The 22,961-nt window shown below is 37.0% G+C and overlaps 1 protein-coding gene across 1 annotated transcript in view; it reads left to right on the top strand.

Moving 5' to 3' along the window:
- Positions 1–13,222, top strand: part of LOC149024526 (calcium-dependent protein kinase 20-like) — a 43,501-nt gene extending 30,279 nt beyond the window's left edge. Inside the window, exons 4-7 of the mRNA XM_089144753.1 lie at positions 10,586–10,701; positions 11,066–11,233; positions 12,058–12,282; positions 12,369–13,222. Coding sequence (XP_089000879.1) covers positions 10,586–10,701; positions 11,066–11,233; positions 12,058–12,282; positions 12,369–12,488 — 629 coding nt within the window. The 3' untranslated portion in view covers positions 12,489–13,222. The remainder of the gene's footprint in view (positions 1–10,585; positions 10,702–11,065; positions 11,234–12,057; positions 12,283–12,368) is intronic.
- Positions 13,223–22,961: the final 9,739 nt, after the last annotated feature.

Raw genomic sequence — 22,961 nt, 5'->3', positions numbered from 1 at the left:
TTGAATTGAGTAAAATGAATGTAGTATTCCTTGGTCATTTTTATAGTTTTACCCTCATGTAGAACTTTAGTGGCTGTAGAGGTTTGTTTAAAAGTAGTGGTTGCATTAGCAGTGTGTGGGGGCTTCCCATGGGCTTCCCATGAAGGTTTTGACAAAACTGCTGAATATGTCCTAGACGTCCAGTCCATAATGATGACAAGTTTTGACTTGTCCTATACTATCAGAAGAGTTGTATGAACCTGTATGTTTTCCAGCATTATTTCCTCGATTTCATCCCGTTCTCTATTCGCTAAAGGTATGTCCTCTTGAAGTGCCACAGGAAACGATTGCCAAAGCTGAATTTTCAGTAGTGTTATTGGGAATCTCCTTCCAACCAGAAGACCCCTCGAAAAGGTGTCAGCTAAAGTGAAGACATGATCACTACCAAGAGTTTGGGCTCTAACTGCCTCACACTCCTTTGCTAGAGCTCTCTTTGTGATGTGAACACGATTTGGATCCCTAGCCTAGGTGGGCCTCACAAGATGGCTCTAAGAAGCCTTACCAGGCTGATCGAACCCCTAGGAGGGGTATTTTGGCATTTTCTGCCCTATTTAGTTGCTGGAATTTAATTCCAGTTTAATTATAGAGTCCACTTTGTTTAAAGAGTCTTGTTTTGAGTTAGTAGTTGAGTTACTTATTGAGTCCTTAGTTTTTTAAAACTCTATCACATGTGGCAATTAGTTTAAATAAAACAAAATATAAGCATGTGCATAAGAGTTTAAGTTTTATTAGGGACCTTTGGATGTTTGGATTTTTTTTTCAATTGTCAAGATTATGTGGTGGGATCCTAATCTATAAAGGAATCCCGCTTAGTGTCTAGTTCTTTTTAGTTGGCAATAAATTAAGGTCTATTCTTTCTTTGTAAGTTTAAGTCAGATTAAATAAAATTAAGGTGTTTGTGAGAAACTAGGTCATGGTTCTCTTTGGGAGGGCCATGGATTTTGAAGCATTCTTCATCAAGAATCAACAACTATTCTAAAATTCCAGCAGCCATTAACCATCACAGTAGCCTCCACCAAGTAAGTAAACCCTGCAGCCTCTTTTCCCCCTCTCTTGGACCCATGCAATGCACCCCTCCTCTTTCCCCTTCTCCCCCCAACCCCTCTCCTACCCTTTTGCACACCCCTAGTTCCCTTCGCCCCTTGCTGCCGTGACCTGGCAGCAGCCTTCCCCACCCCCTGTTGACTTCCCAGCCCCCTGCTCCCCCCCAATCCCTTTGACACCCGAACACTTCCCCAGCCCCTCCCATGTTGTGCGCAAGCCATGGGAACCCTCCCCTCCCTTCTCCAACCACCACTGCCATTTCTCTCTGTTTCTTCTTCCCTGTGGCAGCAGTAATATCCCTCCCCTGTTAAGTCTCTAATCCCCCCCTGCATCCCCTTTCTCTCCTAGTTGGATCGCATCTTACCCTTCATCCCATCCCTACCCTTAATTCCACTTAAAACCTAAAATCCTAACAATTATAAAATTCTGCACTTCATCTTCTTCATTAACTAAATTCTGCAATCCATTAGCTCTTCCTAAACCTTCATTCACACTCTAAAACCATTAGAACTAAGTTCGCAATTACAAATCAACAGCAGCAGCCCCATTCTTCACCTAATCGAACCCCAATGCCCAAGTTTCCAAATCCTGCTGTTAAACTCCAGGTCTGGAATCAGCATTACAACAAGGTCTTGAGTGCTAAAACCCACCCTACACATCCTATTATACTAGTTCTTTGCTGGAAGATTCTGGGAAGCCCTTAGTTTTATGGAAAATTCACAAAAACCCTAAAATTGGGTTCACATCACTTTTATTTTGCTTGGTTTTGACATCAGAGGAGATAGGTAGAATAGAGTTTAGTTCTTCATACATTCTTTTAAAATCTGCAAAATATTGAAATCTCTACCTTTTCTATCTATTGATAATAATCCTGTGACAATTCATAGATTCTAGTCAGATTATTTTGACCAAGATGCAACAGATTCAAATACTGCCATAAGTCCCTCATAGTTTGCAAGCGAGTAAGAAAATCAACAATATTATCGTCCAAAGAATTAACTTTTGCCCCAGTATATGGGCATCAATAATTGCTTAATGATCATCATCTTTAGGTGCAATCTTAGTCAAGTGATCTACCTGTCCTCGTCCTGGGAGCATGGTGGGAGATCTCGCCGAGATCTCGCGAGATATCTCGTTTTTTCACCTTGGCGAGACGAGATGGAGGTCGAGATCTGCGAGTTGGGATATCTCGCTCGAGATCTCGCCATATCTCGCCATATCTCGCTATATCTCGCCATATCTTGCCATATCTCGCCCTGGATCTCGCTGGAACTCTCAATTTTTGCTTTTTTTTTTTGTAGATTTTTGCTGAATTTTCACTTGCAACTACTCTTAGCACATCTAAAACAAGGAAGATCAATCATTTTCTACTTGTCTTATGGATTTATGATTTAATGACTTATATAGAACTTCTAATGGTTGTATAATTATTTTATTCTTGAAAATTGAGATTGTGATACTCATATGGATGGAATTTTGATAACATTTAAGTTAGTTGATGCATTTGATATACTTGCTTTTCATTTATATGCTTTAAAGGTTCTATATTACATGTTGTATAACATTGCATTCCCTAATCCTACTACATTTCGGCTTCACACTATGGGTAGACTTAGAAATCATACATAGGGTTGTTTCTGACAAATCCAAGGCCACCAACGTGTTCAAAAGGCCTTAAATAAGCTAAATACCAAGTTTCCACCCAATTGGGACCCTAAAACCCACCGAGATGGGCTACCAAGTTGACGCCAAAAAATTGTATATCTCGACCGAGATCTCACCGAAATGGTCGAGATCTCTCTTTTTCAAGGTGGCGAGATCTCTCTCGAGAGCGAGATCTTCTACCATGCCTGGGAGAACAACTCTAGTCAATCGATAGGAAGATGAAGGAATAATTTTATCGATGTTATTTTTATTGTCACCCTTACTAGATGATGTTTGTCCCATATCCAACTAAAGCCACTAATAGGGATAAAATATCCCCCCCCCCCCTTCGTTTTATCTTTTATTTTTTAAATACCCTACAAAGATCAGGGATATTCCTGAACCAAACCAGAAACAGAAACTGAAACAAAACTTCAGTCAAATCAGAACTGTACTGAACCACTCGGTAACCACACAAAATTAATTCAGAACAGCAGAGATTTCACAACTCCTAGGTTATTATTTTTAGGCAATGAAACTCTAAACGGGTACTCAACCAATCCTCCCATAGATTGATCGATACAGCAGTCTACAAGCAATCAACAAGCCATTCAAATCTTCCATATCAGTGCAAAACAGGATACTAACCTCTCAGCAACCAAAACCAGGAGTTGTGCAACCAATTTTCAATCCAAAACAGAAGCTTTGGGAGCTACATTATCTCATCGAATCTTCCAGCTGAAGAGGTCCAGTGTCAGGTGCTGCCACCCCTGCCAATCATGACCTAAAAGAGCTTCAAACTTGCAGCGACAGCTTTAGGAGTTATAGGTGTGTTCTTGAACCTCAAAAGCTTTGAATTGAAGGTAATCTAAAAAAGCTACAGCTCTGACAGCATGAGATTTGGAGAGTGATATCAAGAGAAAATAGGGAGAGGAGAAGAAGAGAAGTCGCAGTCTTGATGTGACGGCTCAGGGTGAGAATCCTGAGCCCTCAAAATAAATCTACTATATATAAGCTGTTTACACTTTGAATTTGTATAGGAAATAATATAGAACCCAAATAGGAGAAGAACCCCAAGTTCGACTGGACCTGGACTCCTAACTGCTGCCCCCTTTTCCCTTTTGTTGTTCCAAAATTCCTTTCCTAACAAAACCAAATAGAAGGTAGCAGATGCTAGGTAATCCAGTCAGCAGTTTGCTGTCAAACTTGGATCTAGCATACTAGGGGCTGGGTAGCTCTTATGATCTCGGCTTCCAAATAAATACTGATTCTAGTGGGAGATTGTGAAGTTGTTCAATTATGAAATCCAAAGCAAAGCCTGCGTAGAACAGGATCCATTGGGGGTGTTTCTGGTCTCCTTTGTGCAGAAGCAACGGTAGTTACTATCTAACTGGGGGAAGGAAACTGATCTTCTAGGTGATCTCCAGCACTTCTAGCAGTCACAAGTAACAGTAGAACAAGGTGAAATATGAGTGAGCCAATCATAAAATAAGCCCAAACTGAAAAGGCAATAAGACAAATGAAATAATCTTAGTGAGAATCTGAAGAAGGAGAAGACTCCATCAACCAAGAAGCTATAATGAGACTGAAATTAAACCATGTATGTATAAACAGGGTACTCAATTGGAGCAGCAGTTTAAAATCACAAAAAGAAATTCCAATCACCGGAAACTTTAACCAACAGAACTTAGTAATGACTAATGAGTCTGTAGGCAAGAAGTAATAGTACCCCAATAAAAAGAATCAACTCAGCAAAATAGAGAATACAGGGCTACCTGCAGATGATCACAGAAACATAATAAGAAAAAATTAAAAAATTAAATTAAAGAGCATCTGCAGGTCTGTTTTGGAGAGGCAGCAGTCACTAATCAGGCCATCCAAATTCCCCAGAACTTGGATCAGTGTTCCACGAATACTGTAAAACCAATGCTCAGAAAAATACCAACATCAGCAGTTGGGAAGCATGTAGTCAGCAGGTACCTTGAACTGCATAAACTGGGAAAACAACCCCATAACCAAGGTTTAAAGTATTGGTCTGTATCGTATCGTATCGGCCGATATTATCAGTATCGCAAGCCTGCGATATGATATAGGCTGATACGTATCTAAACTTTTGTTTTTCGAATCATCTCTCACGTCTCTCAATGTGTCGGATGATACATGCCGATACAACGCGATACACACTGATACATAGCGATACGATGCGATACACAATGTTACATACCCACAAGTATCTATCCAACTTAAAGAGGGAAAAAGCCTGGTCTTGTGATGACTTGCAAAGTCTTGCATTTCTTACTATTTGTGCAGATAGTAGACCAGGTTGCCCATTTCTATGTTTTTGGCCTTGACTTCTGTTTTGTAAAGCCCTAGGCTGTTTAGTGAATAGATCTCCAATTATCACTCTGCTGTCTTTTTCAATCCATTCAATTGCATATCCTGTTTCAATCCATTCTGTTGATTACCCTGTGTAATTACACTATTGATTACACACATTCATCTAAGAGAACAGCTGCCAAACCCCTTAGGCCTTGGATATACACTAGAAGATGCGTTTGTCACCAATTCGAGCAAAGATGTGATGTGAAACCTTGACTCTTTGAAGGCATGAGCTGCTTCAAGGCAATCTACAAGCCATGTGACTAGTAGTTGCAAGATAATGGGTTGGACATACAAGCCTCTCAAATTGGAAGATGAGTTTTTGTTCTTATGGCCATTTTCCTTCTTTCTCAAGATAGAGTCTAATGTTTTCTATTTAAATTAAATTATTTTCATTTGTATTTTGATATTTTCTATTCTATTATTCACCCATCGATATGTTTCTTCGATACGATACGATATAGACTGAAACGTCTCTTAAAATCACCCTACCGATACGCAATACTTTAAAGCTTGCCCATAACAAGAGACCAATCCTCTCATGATATATGGTTACATTAATAACATTAGGACCCATATTATGGACTCTATGGAAAGAAATACAATGAAATCAGTGGTGAATATTAGAGCGTATTGAGCCTACAGGAATTGCTTGTCAACCAAGCAGCCAAAAATAGAAACGTAAACCAAAATAGAAAGTAATCTTCTAATCTAATAAATGGAAATTAAGGAAATAAAATAAAATCTGTGCACAATAAAATCAGATCTTATCCACTCTAGGGTGGACCCCACGTACTGTGTTTAAACTTAAGTGGTAAGTCATACATATATTAACAGAGATGATGGGAAAATTTCTTCTTTATGAGTACCTTCAATGATATCTTATTAAAGTAGGGGGAAACCTCATCCGGGAGCTCCAGAATCAGCTGTGACTTTGAAAGAAACGGTGGCTGGTTGAATAGGATAACCTTCTGCATTCAGCTTTTAGTTTATCAATGAACATGGGTTGGCCAAACACACTAGCTAATCGACCAAGAGAACTGACTCCCCACAAATAAAGCTGTAGAGCTGGAAACCTAATCCACACTGGGATCGAGCTCACTGATTTGGTCTCCAAACTCACATCTTGCTACCACAGTTTCAGAATCAAGGGCTTGCCATCATAAGTCCAAGACCCCCGATCTTAAATAGTTTGACGAGCGTCAGAGCTTTGAAAGTCGAAAATAAAAAGGCCGGTGTTCTGACTAGACACAGCTCCCCCTGCTTTCCATCTATTTGCAACAAAATGTTTAATCACCGCAAATGGAGGGTGGTCGTAGATCAGGCATGAACCCCACTAAAGCCTATTGCCATTTTGTGATCTCTTCCTCAATCTCGAATAGGGACCAAGTGGGGACTAGATGTTGATGGGGAATAGCAAACCAAACCCTACTGATGCTCTTGGAAACATGCTCTATATACAACATTGAAGGAAATTTTCTTTTTTCTTTTCTTTTCCTTTCCGGGGGGGGGGGGTTGAAACAACACTAAATACAGCTTTACCCATACTTTAACAAAGTTGCAGGTTTGAACACTTGAACTCATGACCATGGTGGGAGATCTCGTGAGATATCTCATTTTTTCACATTGGCGAGACGAGATGAAAGTCAAGAGCACAGAGTTGGGATATCTCGCTTGAGATCTCGCCATATCTTGCTATATCTTCCCATATCTCGCCTTGGATATTGCTGGAACTCTCAATTTTTGCCTTTTTTTTGTGGATTTTGGCTGGATTTTCACTTGGAACTACTCTAGCACATCTACAACAACAAAGGAAAATCAATCATTCTTTGCTTGTTTTATAAACTTATTATTTAATGACTTATATAGAACTTCTAATGGTTGTGTAATTTTGTTATTCTTTTATTGAAAATTGAGATTGTGATACTCATATAGATGGAATTTTGATAACATTTAGGTTACTTGATATGTTTGATACACTTGCTTTTCATTTATATGCCTTATATAATACATGTTGTATAACCTTGCATTCCCTAATCCTACAACATTTCGATTTCACACTATAGGTAGACTTAGAAATCATACATAAAGTCGTTTTATGAAAAATCCAAGGCCACCAAGGTGTTCAAAAGGCCTTAAATAGGCTAAATATCAAGTTTCAACCCAATTGGGACCCTAAAACCCACCGAGATGGGCCACTGAGTTGATGCCAAAAAATTGTATATCTCGACTGAGATCTCGCTGAGATGGTCGAGATCTCGGTTTTTCAAGGAGGCGAGATCTCGCTTGAGAGCGAGATCTTCTACCATGCCCATGACCACATTGATAATGGAATAACCTTTACCATAGTGAGACAGTGTTTCTGTTGTTATTTTCTCCTTACCTGGGATGAGGGAAGTCAAGTCACTGGGGTGAGCATGTGCTTCTAAGACCAAAGCGCCTTGGTCAATAAAGCAATGGCTTGCCTTGGCATAAATTTTCCACCTGGATACATAAGCATTGTTTAGGTGAAACTTTGATAACATTGATCTTAATAAAATCTTAGAGTAACTTCCTAAGTCATAATCCTGTCAAATGCAAGTGGTAACATTCCCAGTGCAATTTAATGCAACCAGTGCCAGCAAAAAATCGGGAAGCAGAGTTGAGTTTAGTTCAAGCATTTATCTTGGACCAAAGCTTGAGTTGAGTTTAGTTCAAGCATTTATCTTGGACCAAAGCTTCACGTATAAAATTGTCAAGGGTGAGCTTTGATCTTCCAAATTATTCTAAAAGGAAAAGGAGCAAGATGAGGAGAGCAATGATCAATTGAGACTGATTGTAGGTATACTTGAATAGAACAGGGGACAATGCACAGGGAGAGATAAGGGAAGGAACTAAGGAGAGGAAAGGAAGCTAGAAAAATTTCTATCTGAAAGAGACACAGAAAGGGATTAGGAAGACTAAGAAAGGAAAGGATTGCTACTATTTTATCACAGCATCACTAAAACAAAGACTAGGAGAGCAATGATCAATTGAGACTCACTGTAGGTATACTGGAATATAAGAGGGAAAGATGCACAGGGAGAGATAAGAGAAGGAACTAAGGACAGGAAGGAAAACTGGAAAATTTTCTAGCTGAAAGAGACATGGAAATGGATCAGGAAGACTGAGAAAGGAAAGGAGTGCCACAATTTTTTCACAGCATCAGTAAACCAGTATTCTATTCTCAATACTAAAAGCGTCAATCACTACTGTGTATGTATAAGTTCTACGTAAAATTCACTCCTAAGAGGGAGCTAGTTCAACAGGTTAACTAATCTGTTACATATCAAACTTTTCCAATATAAAATAAATTTGTTCATTAAAGTAACCCCAACCAACCCCCTATTGGACCAGTAGCCTCCCAATTTGAATTGGTTTGTCATGGTCTAGAACTGTTGATTGGTCATGCTGGTCCAGCCATGCACATGCAACTGCATCAGTTCTAGTCTTATCAGACTCGAAAATCTTTTGCCTAAGCAAGCTGAAATTTCACCCCATGATGCATGCTGCAAATGGGGTGGACTAGAATCTCTTACTAGTCTTGTTCTGGAATGGTTCAAATTACAAAACAAGAGTAGGCTGGTCTGGGAACCACACTTTAAATAGAACTCCTAATGGGACTAGGACTCCTTCACAACTTGACCAAAACTAAATCAAACACCGAAATAAAAATAGAGTTGGACTCTTACTAACATGTTGAATATAATTAACCCTGATTGGGCTTGTTTAGGACTGTTCAAATTACCAAAATACCTTTCACTTGGTGCATTTTTTCTTCAGGGCCATAGGGTGCTGGGCAGCAACCCTAGGCCCTGTTTCAGCCCTTGGTCCCTCTTGGGATGGTCCCTGATCCAGTTCAAACCAAGTAGATAACGAGTCTGTGGTAGTAGTTGATTATGATGTAGTAATCTTCTGTCAAAATTTGATGTTGCAAACCCTATTGCGCTATTTGGGTAACTACAGCCAACTTAGGATAGGTTCCTTGGATAAAAAGGAGAAAATTCTTGGACTGTTCAACAAATTGTAATTGAGTAACAACTGCTATGGTACAACGAGGAAAATAAAACGTCAGATCTGCAGCAAGGTTAGATCTCCAAAGGGGAAGATTCCCTTAGGTAAGGGGGCAAATATCCAAGAGTAACAGAGACCAGGTTCTATTTAGGTCTGAGAGGGAAATGGGTATTACTTCTAGGTATGCAGCAGAAAAAAGAATTTCATATCTTCACAAGGTTAGGTCTTCAAAAGGGGGAGATTGTCCCAAAAAAGGTAGAATCTTCAGTATCAAGGAAGAACAATTTGTGCACAGGTTTGAAAGGAAATTTACTTTTGGGGGAAAAAACCTAGTCAAACAATGCTTCATAATAGAATGAAGCAATCAACAAGTAATTAACCAGCCAAACCTCCAACTAATTTAAAGAAAGATGATTTTCTCCTTTTTCTTTCTGCAAGCTTGAAGTTGGTGAACCAAAAGTAGAAAAGAAAATAGAGCCACTATAGTCATTGTGCTTGTGGTGCAGCTAGTTAGAGCATAATCTTCAAAGCTCTACTCACCTGAAGGTTTATGGTTCGATCCAGCCCATCAGTGGTTCAACCTTTCCTTTTCCTTTTTCTTTTCTATGCCAATGACAGATTTTGTCTTCTACAGGTTTTTTCAAGCTGACAAATCACTGCCTTTGACAGTCACCGATGAACAATAAGCACTACCGACTCCAATCACAGATAGGTGTTTCAGATCTGCAATTCAGCGTGTCCCCATAGATACATGCTCTGATACCATGTTGTAGTTTTGAGAGATTATTTCTCAAAAGGTTTATTCATAGGCCCAGTGGGGCATTTATAGTTAAAATCTGAGTTAGTCCTACTCTAAGTAGGAAAAGAAGTACAAAAACCAGTATGAATAGCTAAACTAATCCTGGACTCATTAGGAAGCTAGTCTAACATGGAATAGGATTCCAAAATAGAAAACATATAAAAAAGAAGAAGACTAAAATAGGAACTTTAAAGAGGCCATTCCAATTAGGAAACCTCAGTCCTACTCCCAACAACAATGCATTTATGTTCTGTTTCACATAAGATGATCCTAACTCTAGGTCAGATTCATGGATGTTTTTCTGACACGTTCAAGATTCGATTTGTATTGGGCCAAAAATTTTTATGTGGGAGATTCTGAGTGTTGTAACCAATTGATGACTGATCTCAGCCCCATATCTACTTATCAAGCCGTTTGACAAACATTATTGAAATCAGGAAAGCTTTTTATTTTCTGTGGTATCTTTTTGAATTGAATTTTTCTTGATTACCCAATCTCTCATTGTTGTTATCACATTGTACCCAGTCTAGTCCCTGCGATCTATTTTCTCTGTCAATTTTCTATGTTTGGGGAACTGTGGTTTTCCTTTTTCATTAGAACATTATCTGTGGATTAGCATTACTGATCAAGTAGCATGACTTCTGGCAGGTCACCCATGGGTTCAAGTCGATGGTGTTGCTCCTGATAAGCCCCTTGATTCCGCAGTCCTGACTCGCTTGAAGCAGTTTTCAGCCATGAACAAACTCAAGAAACTGGCAATCAGAGTGAGTACCCAGTGCCTCCACCTCTCTGAGGAATTTTTAACTTTACGCATGGTAGCACTGGATGTTGGACTTTTCACTTGTTAAGATACAGGAGAATGAAATGTTGTCAGTGTCCAAAAAATGCTGCATATATTCTGTTCTGCATCAGGGAAGGATTTTTATTTTTATTTATGTATTTATTTTATTTTTTTTTGAGGGGGGGGGGGGTGGTTGTGTGCAGAGGGAATTGAATACTAGGTAGGATTATTCTAAAATTTTAATTTTCTCATATAGATCTAGTATTACTTTTATATGAGGAGGTTACACTATATTGTGTGAAAAATCAGAAACTTGTTGTAATCCACTGTTTTGTTATTCTTTATAGGTTATTGCTGAAAGCCTTTCTGAAGAGGAAATTGCTGGCCTTAAAGAGATGTTCAAGATGATAGACGCAGATGATAGTGGTCAGATCAGTTTTGAAGAACTAAAGGCTGGTCTGGAAAGAGTGGGTGCTAACATTAAGGAGTCTGAAATATATGCATTAATGCAAGCTGTAAGTTCACATTTGCTGATACTATATCTTTTTGTTTTGCCCTTATGGGTGGAAAACTGGCATAAGTGGTAAATTTTCATATGGGATTTTAATCCTGAGAATGTTGATAACTCATGAAGGTAGTTTATAAGTCATGGAGAGCAAAGAGATGTAAACCCCACTTCTTGAAAAAAGCAGCATTCATCGGGGCCTTCTTAGGGGTGACTTCAAAATTTCATTGATATTACTGAACTTTCTCTTTCAGTCTTTCCATTGACTTTCCTTCCTCATTTTCCCCGTAAATATATACATACCATGGCACAGATAAGCATAGGTGTCAAGTTGTCAGTTAGTTGTGTGGGTGCTACTTGCTAGCACTGCTGCCTTGGTGTCATCTACACGTCCAGACCCCTAATTTCTTAGGTTAGCTGTTCGTCTTGGCAATTGCACATATAAAATACTAGGGTTTATGATAGATTTGGAAAAGCTTCTGAGTAATTTTTGAGGAGATGAACCACAAAAAGGGTTTTGGGAGAAGAAAAAAAGGGGGGGGGGGGGGGGAGAGAAAAACAAAATGGTTATTTCTTCCCTGGGGCATGCATCTCTTGGTTATTAATGTTGTTGGATGGATGGGGAAATTCCTGCAGTGGGAAGGAACTTTTAAATTAAGTGTCTGGTCAACTCTATTTTACTTCTTTCCATATGCTTTGTACCCATTTATCCTCTTTAGTAGCAGTATACTTCCTTGTTCTTGGCTTTCTGGTTTCAACAGTAGGGTGAAGTTTTTGTTTTAGCAGTGTTACTTAGTTGTACTGACATTAATTTCATAATTTTATTGGAAACAGGCAGATATTGACAATAGTGGTACCTTAGACTATGGGGAGTTCTTGGCTGCAACTCTACACTGGAATAAAATTGATAAGGAGGATCATTTGTTTGCGGCTTTCTCATACTTTGACAAAGATGGAAGTGGTTACATCACACAAGATGAGCTTCAAAAGGCATGTGAAGAGTTTGGTATAGAAAATATCACCTTGAGCGATTTGATCCGAGAAGTGGATCAGGACAATGTAAGAACCAGCCCCTCAATTTTTCCTCGAACATTATGTTTTATGGAATCAAAATGTTCACCAAATTCTTATGCTTTTTATGCCAGGATGGGCGCATAGATTATAATGAGTTTGTGGCAATGATGCAAGACAGAGGTGGTTTTGGCAAGAAGGCCCTGCAGAATAGTGAAACCGTAGGGTTGAGGGAAGCCTTAAAGATCGGATGATTTGTGGCAGTGATTTTGTATTTTTTAGATTTTTTTTTTTATTTTTTTATATTTTTTTTTACCATCATTATTAGAGTTGAAGATAATATTAATTGTATGTACTATTAGGTTTATAGTGGGAATTTTTGGAATAGGCAAAAGTTGGTTTTCCCCAGCTCTCCCTTTTAATCCTTTGATCTGTTTTTTTATTTTCCATTGGGAGATGCCTTTCTAAAGTCGTCAATCCTGCAAACAGAAATCAGTTTTTTCTTTTTTATTGCGACCTAAACAAAAATACAAGCAACAAGGAGTATGCAGATGAACCAAGAGCTTGTTTTCTGGTTTAGGCATTGGCACCTTTTTGTCTTGCTCCTTTTTCCTGGTTCATTAAGTGGAGAGCAGCCAATCTTCAAGTTTTTCTTCAGCCTAAGATGGATTGGTGTTTGTTTGTGCTTAAAAATGCTACGCAAGTGCACGTGTTGCAGTCAAGTAGTAAAGAGTAAGTAAAGTATCGATTCCACGGATAATTTTATCCTTGAATTTCAATGTAAAAGGAAAACTAATTTAAACAAGGTTGACAAATTACTTTTGTTCTAAAAAGATAGATGAATTAAACAAAATCCTAAATTGGAGAGTACACAATGGAAAGAATTATAATAAATGGTATGAATATTGAGAATCAATTTCCTCTTCCCTAAATTAGGGTTGTGAATGTTGTAGCAAAGTTACAGCAAAAGGTTTATCGAAGAACCTAGAACGAAATTGTACACGGGTATTTTTCAATCCACTCATGCATTAGCATCCTAATTTAAAATCATCATATTCCTACTGGGAATTGAATTGAGGATGCAAGTGACACCTGGGTTTCAACGGCGATTATGTGAAGCAGGTGAATATCCATATCTTACCAGCTAATTAGCTAAATCTAAATAAGGATCAAACTAACACATATTGTTCAATATTGGTCTAACTCCAATTAACTTTTTAGTTAACTAAAAACTCAACATTCACTTAATGTTGACCAATCAATAAATGAAATTACTCAAAAACATGTGAGCAAACTGATAATGTACTGTGCTACAACAAAGTTACAACAAACTAAATATTCACAGCTCAAATCGCAGGTTCGGGTACTTTATCATCCTAACAAAATAAGAAACTAGCTCATATTAAAATTCAAAAATAAAAAAGTATATGCAGCCATTAGAAGAGTTTCAACTAGAATATAAAAAAATAAAAAAAATATAGAACCCAATATATAACTAGAAGAATCCTTCCACAATGTTGCAGCTTCCTATCTTCAACAGTTCCTCCTCTTGGCCAAATTCCCTCCCCTGTGTCTTTGGTCTTGCCTCCTTTGGTACCTCTTCTGTTTTTTCAGTTACCCCCAAACTTTTCTTAATTGATAGGATAAAAATGGATTGTAGGATTAGAATTTTTTTTTTCCGAGATCAACTGTTAAGATCCTTCACGTAATGACAAGAGGAATATCTAATCAACTAGCCATTTTTTTGTGATTTCACTTGAGAATGCCATGTGTGTCCAATCTAGAAAAATTATGTTGCCGCAATGCTGCAGCATCTCTACAATAAACTAAGTAGACTTGTTCTTTGTTTCTCTTCTATGACTCATGACATCTCTTCATCCATTATAATTCTTCTCTTACAACACTAAGAAAAAGAGAATTGGTCAATTCCATACATTAATTCAAGAAAATTCATGTATAAATAAAATACAAGACCTTTACAAGATTTAAAACATTAAGATTCATAAACCACAATTTATTGAGAACTATCACTAAAACAAAGAGAAAATGCTCTTAAATCAAGCTATCTAAAGCATACAATCACTTGAATTAACTCTATTTCATAGAGGTATCACACCCCCCAAACTTAAGATACTGTTCAACCTCGAGCGATAAAAGGAAAACAAAAAACTAAAAACCAAAGGACAATACTATGAAACCAAAAGAAAAGAAAAGACAACATTAGCTTAATCATGCAATAGGACAGAAGTTATGCATAAATTGCCTCTCAATCTTTCTCTAATTTTCAATTCCAACACTTCTTGCCAATAACATTTGGATGTCATAAATTTACTCATAAGGTATCAAATGTGTGTGAAAGTTAAGGATCTCACCTTAGATTACCTTAGTCTAGCTGAATTATGGTCATCAAGCTTAGTTTATTGATTTCATAGGTTAACTAAATGACAACATCTCCACTAATTAGGGACCCATAACCTTTTGCACCCCAAAAACCTGTTTTACAATCTTTTGAGTGTTTGATCCCCAAACTTTATTTCTATGAACTTTCATTTTTTTTTTCCAAACAATTTCTTTCAATTACTTTTGATGTCATTCATGTCTTTTTACATGAATACCAACATTTATGATGAAGGTACTCGATTACTCAACAAAATCACAAACAATAGTGCACATGCATGCTCTTATTCTTGGCAATTGTTTGACACAAAAATAAACATGAGTTATATATGTACTTCTGGTTACTAGGTAGCCCAAAACATAGAAGCATTATTCTTTCTCCCTTTTTTTTTTTTTTTTTTTTTTTTTGGGGGGGGGGGGGGATCAAACTTTTGCCAATATACACAATACACAAAATTTTTGGAACAAATCAACTTACAATTATATATCAATTGCATTCACCCAAATTGGGACCCATAATATGTTGGTTCTCATTCAACTAATTATAAATCCTAAACTCTCACATTGCAACCTTCCCAAGTTCTCCATGGCTTGAAGCATCACTTGGTGCTCAATAATAGGACATCACACATATAAGTAAATAAAGACACTAGATCATTATAGCGAATTGTTGTTAAGGCATTTGCATTGACATTTTTATTACTAACTACCATCAATATCAACACAACGAAACCATATTAATCACTGGATACACTATTTTTATTTTATTTTATTGCACACCACACATAGAAATCCATACTTTATACGCGAGACATGAAACTGACATTGTTGCATCAAAAGAGAAGCAAAACAAAACAAACAAAACCTAAAATTACAAATAGGCTAAATGACTTACTAACTTTGCTGTAACATGAAATAACAAAAACAACAAAATAGAAAAACTGTAAGATAAAAAAACAACTGATGACTAGAATACCACTCACAAATCAGCAAACAAAACTAAATACTCTGCAAATAAAGTAAACAAGACATCACAAAAACTAAGATCACACATAAATAAATAAAAAAATGAAGGTGATAAAGGTGACATACAACATGCAAAGCCTACCCCCAAACTTAAAGTGAGCAATGTCCTCAAAGTTCCAAAATAGAGCAATTGAGAGAAATTAGGTGAAAAACCAAAATGACTAATGGCACAACAAACATCAGAAAGAGACTTCCCTAAAAGATCACGAAAGACGGGCGAAGCCTACATATCCTCTGCATTGTCATGTCTTGTGGCCCTGGTGCCATCACTTTATTCATTCTAAAATTGCTCTGGAGTGCTTGGTACCTAGCTGTAACATAGGACTAGAAGTATGATTGTTGTGCTCGCATTTCTCCAAGTTCCTCTCAGATGTGAAATTGAGAAATCTCCATAAGGCTCATGCGTTGCTTCAACTGAGTGTAAGAAGGTGGTGATATAATTGGGGTAGACGAATGTGGAGGCATCTCCGCGGCATCAACATGGGTGTGCTTTGGCAATGGATCAAGCCGATCTCTCTGAGTCATGCGTACAATGGTATACTTTGTGATGGAACATTTGTTGGGTGTTTAGGCTTTAATATCTTAGCTATTGGTGAATGTGAGATTTTGTTGCAACACGACTACAACATAGGTAGAGTATCCCAACCACAAAACAATGGTGCTTAAGAAGAACTTGGTTGCAGCAAAGAGGAGAAGAGTACAAGAAGAAAGTTGAGATGAAGGTCGACTAGGTTGGAGGTTGATTTGAGCAGTCCAAAAGGGGTAAGAAGGGCAAAGATTTATGGACTAAATAGTAGGCAATGTTGTCGTTGGGTACTGCTGAGATCGCAGTGGATCAGAGGAAGAAAACGAGATGTTTTAGGGTTAAGGTTGGTGGTAAGCTTTGGGTTGGTAACTTGGTAATTGGCTTTGAATGGGTTTGAGTTGGTAAGGGGTTGAAATGGGTCATGGGTTGGTTTAGAGGTTTGTGACTGATAGGTTGTTTTAGTTCAAAGAAAAAACCGAGTTGGGTTGATTAAAAAAATCGAATTGGGTCGAATTAATTGCCCCCCTCCCCATTTTTATTTATTTATTTTGGTTGTGCAATGACAAATGCTCTAATAATGCTACAACAATTTTGTAGCTTTAAAACTACTCTTTCCTTCCCCTTCTATCCATGATGGATATTAGTCCTTTGTTGGGATTACATAGTATATTGTATTTGTATACTATAGGGAAATTGTATTCTTGTATTTGTTTTGAGTCTTGTATTTGACCGCAATATATATATATATATTGTCAAATATGTTATACAAGTATCACACTTTGCATTCTCTCACATGGTATCAAAGCACACTTAGTTGCTAAAGCTTATAATCAGCGTCCCAAGGTTTGATTTTAGTGAAACTTTCAACCAAGTTGTGAAACCAGTTACAGTGAGGCTAATTTTGTCTTTGGCTATTACAATAATTGGCCCATAAAATAGCTCAATGTTGCCAATGCATTTTTATTTTGTCTCATGGGTTTGCGGCATCCAAAACTGGTACTAGTTTCTTCATTTTTCGGCAATAGAAGATTGTCATATATTTTTTAATCTATGTTGATGACATATTAATCACCGGGAATATGATGATGCGATCTCATTGCTTATTAAAGATTTGTCAAGTATCTTTGCTATGAAGCTACTGGGTGACTTAAACTATCTTCTAGGAGTAGAGGCCCAACGAACTACAGTTGGACTTTACATCTCACAACATAAGTAAATTTTTTATTTGCTAAAGCATACTAATATGAATCAAGTTAAGCCAGTCACAACACAACTCTAATGGCAATTACTTCTTTGTCTCTCTCTAGCGGAACACTTTTAACTAATGCTACTTTGTTTAGATAAACAATAGGAATGATTCAGTACTTATATATTTTATACGGCCTAATATCTCCTTTACTGTTAGGTGTGGCCCAGCTTATGCATGCATCAACTGACTTAAATTGGTCTACTGTTAAAAGAATATTGTGATATTTGAATGGAACAAAGTCCTATGGGCTTTTCCTTAAAACTGGATCATCCATTTTTTTAAGCCTTTAGTGATTGAGATTAGGTTGGTGACTCAAAACAAGACGATCCACTATCGGTTTTGGAATATATTTTGGTTCTCATCTTATTTCATGGAGTTCAAAAAGCAAAGAATTGTTCTTCCGTCCTAAACTGAAGTTGAATATAGAGCGATCGCCTCTACAACAACAGAATTAGTTTGGATAAGGTGTCTTCTTCATGAATTTGCAATATTCCTAGCACCAACTCCTTTGGTTTATTGTGATAATCTGAGTGTTATTTTCCTTACTATAAATCAAGTGTTCCACTCCCATACAAAAACACTTGGAAATAGATTTTCATCTTGTGCGTGAACTCGTTGCTAGCAAGAGATCGGCAATTTGGTTTGTCTTCACTGTGGATCAACTTGCTGACATCTTGACAAAACCTCTTCCTTGGCCATGATTTTTTCTCCTTTGTTCCAAGCTTGTAGTCCATGACGTGCTCCTCTTGTGGGGGGGGGGGGGGGGGATGTTGGAAATACATAGTATACTGCATTTGTATATTGTAAGGAAGTTGTATTCTTGTATTTGTTTTGAGTCTTGTATTTGACCGGCACTATACATAGTGTCAAATATGTTACACAATTTATCATACTTTACATTCTCTCACATTCTTCAGTGTTTTACTTCCCCCACAATCCCTGCAAGCCACAATGCATGCTATTCTTACCTACCAAGGTAAAGCTAAGACAAAATTGTAGGCTACCCACAAATAAAAAGTTAACTCTACTAATCAACTAATTAACCAATGAACAACAACATAACTAAAAAAAATTAGATTGAGTTGCTTCCCACAAGTGTTTGTTTTTAAGTTGATAGCCCGACTACTTCCCTTTTAGGCATCATGAAGGGTGATTGAGGTTTTGTTGCGCTCTAATGGTTCGCCCCAATAATGCTTGATCTACTGCTCATTCACCAAAAACTGCTTGTTGAAATTTCTTTCTTGTAACTGCATTGCTTCATGGGGAAAAAAATCATCTGTTGTGCACAACAATGTAACACAACAGTTTGACACATGTCATATTCTTAATTAATGGCCCAAATTATAAGGTTGAGCTTTAAGTGAATGATACCAACGTTTATAACCCATTTCCAATACTAGGTTCTAAAAAGGAAAAACCCATTGTGAAATTTTCCATCATTTTCCGGCCTTTTCATCTCCATCTTCTTCCCTCTCATTGCCATATTCCTCCATGATATATCTTCTTCATCTCTTGGTTTCTTCTTCATTGTTAGTCCCTTTTATTTAAGAACTCCTTTTTTTCCATCGCTTTCTAGTCAATGGAAACCATTGATTGTTGAATACATCCTCAAGTAGAAAAATGATCTTTCTCTTAAAAAACAACATAAACCAAGATCTTTAACTGGGTGGATTTTGCAGGTTCTCTTGCTCCCATAATGGTATACCTAAAAATGATTTTACAAGTTTCCTATGGTCTATGTTTTATCTCTTTATTCTTCTTTTCTTTTCTTGTCTAATATTTTTCTACTGTTCAACAATGTCAAGAAACACTTGAATTTGCCTATTTAATTTGGTGGGTTTTTGTTTATGAGTAGCAATTTCAGTGATGTCTATAAATATGAAGAAGATGATTTGGGAAAGCATAGCCTTAACTACAAGAATGTATATATATGGGCTTTTAATGAAATAGTTTTGGGAAGACACTATTTTACTGCAATTTTGAGTGGCAAAAAATTGTTTGGCCAGAAAGTAATTGCTCATGCAAATGTATATGTAGACCATGATACAAGGCTTTGTGGTGCAGGTTGTTGGAGGCTGGTTAAAACAAATGACATCATTATTTTGGATTCAATTACTATGAGCCTTAGAAACATGGGTTCAGGGGAAATTAATTGAAAGAGGCAGAGAGGGGAAGGGGATGAAGAGAATAAGAGACAGAGGAAACGAGAGAGGGAAAATGATGGAAAATTTCACAATGGGTTTTCCCTTTTTTAGAACTAAGTATTGGAAACCGATGGGTTCTGGCTAAAATGGGTCATAGAATTGGGTATCTTTCACTTAAAGCCCACCCTTCTAATTTGAGCCATTAATTAAGAATATGACAAGTGTCAAACTGTGGGGTGCATTGTTGTGCACAACAAACGATTTTTTTCTTGCTTCATGTGGGAAAACAATCACTACCTTAATGTTCCTGACCATCCAGATTTCAACTTCCCTGAGAATAGTTTAATCCTTGAGTTGAACAATAGAACTTGCTAGCTTGATTCAAACACCTTATTCAAGAATTTTTTTATCGTGCCATTTCTTTACTTTTTCCTTATACAACTAGGTATTCTCATACGCTTGAATTCTGAATTCATCAAGTTGATTCAATTGCAACATTCTCTTTTCACCAGCTAGAGTTGAGTCAAGATTGATTTTCTTGATTGCTCAATATGCTTTATGCTCTAGTTCCAAGGGTAGATGACAAGCTTTCTTAAACACCAGCTAATATGGTGACATTCTAATGGGGGGGCTTTGAAAGCAGTCCTGTAAGCCGAAAGTGAGTCATTTAACCTTGTAGACCAATCATTCCTTGTTGGGCATACTATTTTCACCAAAATCAACTTGATTTGCCTATTAATAACCTCAGCTTGTTCATTTTTTGGGGAAAGATAGCCTGAGGCAGCCTTGTGACGAACACCATACTTAGCCAAACCAAGGTACCTATTACAAAATTGTGTATCTTTATCACTAATTATAGCTCTTGGTGTACCAAATCTGGTGAAGATGTTCTTCTTCATGAATTGAATAACCACTTTCGCATCATTAGTTAGACAAGCAGCTAATAACCTCCACCACTTGGATACGTAGTCCACTACTACTAGAATGTATAGGTTTCCATGTGAAGGAACAAAAGACCCATGAAATCAATTCCCCAAGCATCAAACAACTCTACTTCCAAACTATTGGTCAAAGCAATTTCATTCATTTTGGAGATGCTTCTCACTCTTTGACATCTGTCACATCTTTGAACAATTGATGGGCATCTTTGAACATATTTGGCCAATAGAATCCTAATAACAAAACCATTGCAGCAATTTGATCACCTTGGTAATGTCCAACATATGGAGAGTCATGACATTACCTCAACACTTCCTCTATTTCTACCTCAAGGATACAATGCCTCAAAATCTAATATGCACATTGCTTGAACCATGGTTCATCCCAAAAGTACTTTTTAACCTCATGTAATAATTTCTTCTTTGTTGTGCATTCATTTTAGGAGGTAGAAGTCTGCCGGCCAAATAATTAACAAAATCAGCATACTAAGATGTTTGCGAAAGGCAGACAACAAAGAGTTGTTCATCAGAGAAAGCTTCTCTAATATCAAATTAAGCTTCTTGGTTTGGATTTCCAAATGACATATATGGTCAACCACTTGATTCTCAATCTCCTTTCAATATTTTATCTCCAAATCAAATTCTTGAAGAAATAGGATCCATCTAAACAACCTCGATTTAGCATCATTCTTTTCCACCAAATATTTTATAGTTGAATGATTTATGAACACAATAAATGTTGCTCCCACAAGATAAGCCCTAGACTTGTCAAAAACAAATACAAAAGCCATAATTCTTTTTCTATGACAGTATAATTCAATTGAGCTCTAGATAAGGTCATTCTAACATAGTAGTTTGAATGAAATATCTTATACTTGTGCTATACCAAAACTGCTCCCATAGTCCAATCACTTGCATCACACATGACCTCAAAAGGTAGGGACCAATCCGATGCTACAATTATTGGTGTGGAGACTAACCTTTTCTTCAACTCTGGAAATGCTCTCATATATGTTTCATCAATGTTGAACGGATTCTCCTTTTTAAGCAAGTTGCACGAATGTGTTAACTATTTGAGAGAAGTTTTTTATGAACCTTTTATAAAATCCAACATTGTTGAGAAAACTTTTGATCCCCTTCACATTTGATGGAGGTGGCAGTTTTTCTCTTTTAGCAACCTTAGCTTTATCAACTTCTAGATCCCTTTTTGAAATCTTATGCCCAAGAACAATCATTCCTTAACCATAAAATGACATTTTCCCCAGTTGAGGACTATGTTGGTTTTTTCACACATTTTTAGAACTTTTTCCATGTTGGTTAGACATTAATATGTTTCTCCAAAAACTGAAAAATCATCGATAAACACCTTTACAAAATTTTCCACCATATTAGTGAAGATAGACATTGTACACCGTCGAAAAGTGGCGGGGCATTACAAAGGCCAAATGGGATTCTCCTTAAGGCAAATGTGCCATAAGGGCAAGTAAAAGTGATCTTATATTGATCCTTAGGAGCAATGACTATTTGATTATAACCTGATTATCTATCTTAGAAACAATAATACTCTTTTCCAACTAATTTGTCAAGCATATGATCTATGAAGGGAAGTGGAAAATGATCTTTTCTTGTAACCTTGTTAAGTTTTCTATAATCCATATATATATATATATATATATATATATATATATATATATATATATATATATATATATATATATATATATATATATTATATATATATATATATATATATCAACTTATTGTCATCATTCTCCACAATTGCCATTCATTCTTTTTTAGGGACACATTACACTAGGTTCACCCACTGACTATATGAAATTAGATATATTACCCCAACGTCGAGCCATCTAATGATTTTTTTTACCATTTCCTTCATGATTGGATCTAGCCTCCTTTGTTGCTCCATAAATTGCTACGACATTACTCCAACATTTTTTTATGCATGCATGTTGAAGAGTTGATTCCTTCCATATTTGCTATGGTCCATTCTAATGCTCTTCTACACTTCTTCAACACTTCAAGTAGCATATCCTCCAGTCCTCTGTTAGCAATGCTAAAACAATAATAGAGTTTGTCTTGGCTTCACCCAAATAGGCATACCGAAAGTGTTCTGGAAAAGGTTTTAACTCTAACATAGGTAGTTCTTCAATTGAAGGTTTAGGGGATTTAATTTCACATTTGGATAGTCCAAGATGCTCAAATTGACTCCCTGTAAATGTCTTAGTTGGTCTTGCTTCTAACCAAGCCATGTATTTATTTGTTTCATCATACACTTGTTCACTTTCTATTGCCAATGGAAGTTCTAGTGGGTCTTTAATACACTCTTTTTCAAACTCATCTAAAATTAGCTCTTCAATGACATTCACAACTAAGGATTCCTCTATCTCATCTAGAGATTCATTGCCTTGAGAACATTGAATGTGACT

Source organism: Hakea prostrata, chromosome 2, assembly GCF_041222555.1.
Source record: "Hakea prostrata isolate BN-2017 chromosome 2, UWA_Hpros_2, whole genome shotgun sequence".
In the NCBI taxonomy this organism is placed as follows: domain Eukaryota; kingdom Viridiplantae; phylum Streptophyta; class Magnoliopsida; order Proteales; family Proteaceae; genus Hakea; species Hakea prostrata.
This window is presented reverse-complemented; position numbering and strand designations above follow the sequence as displayed.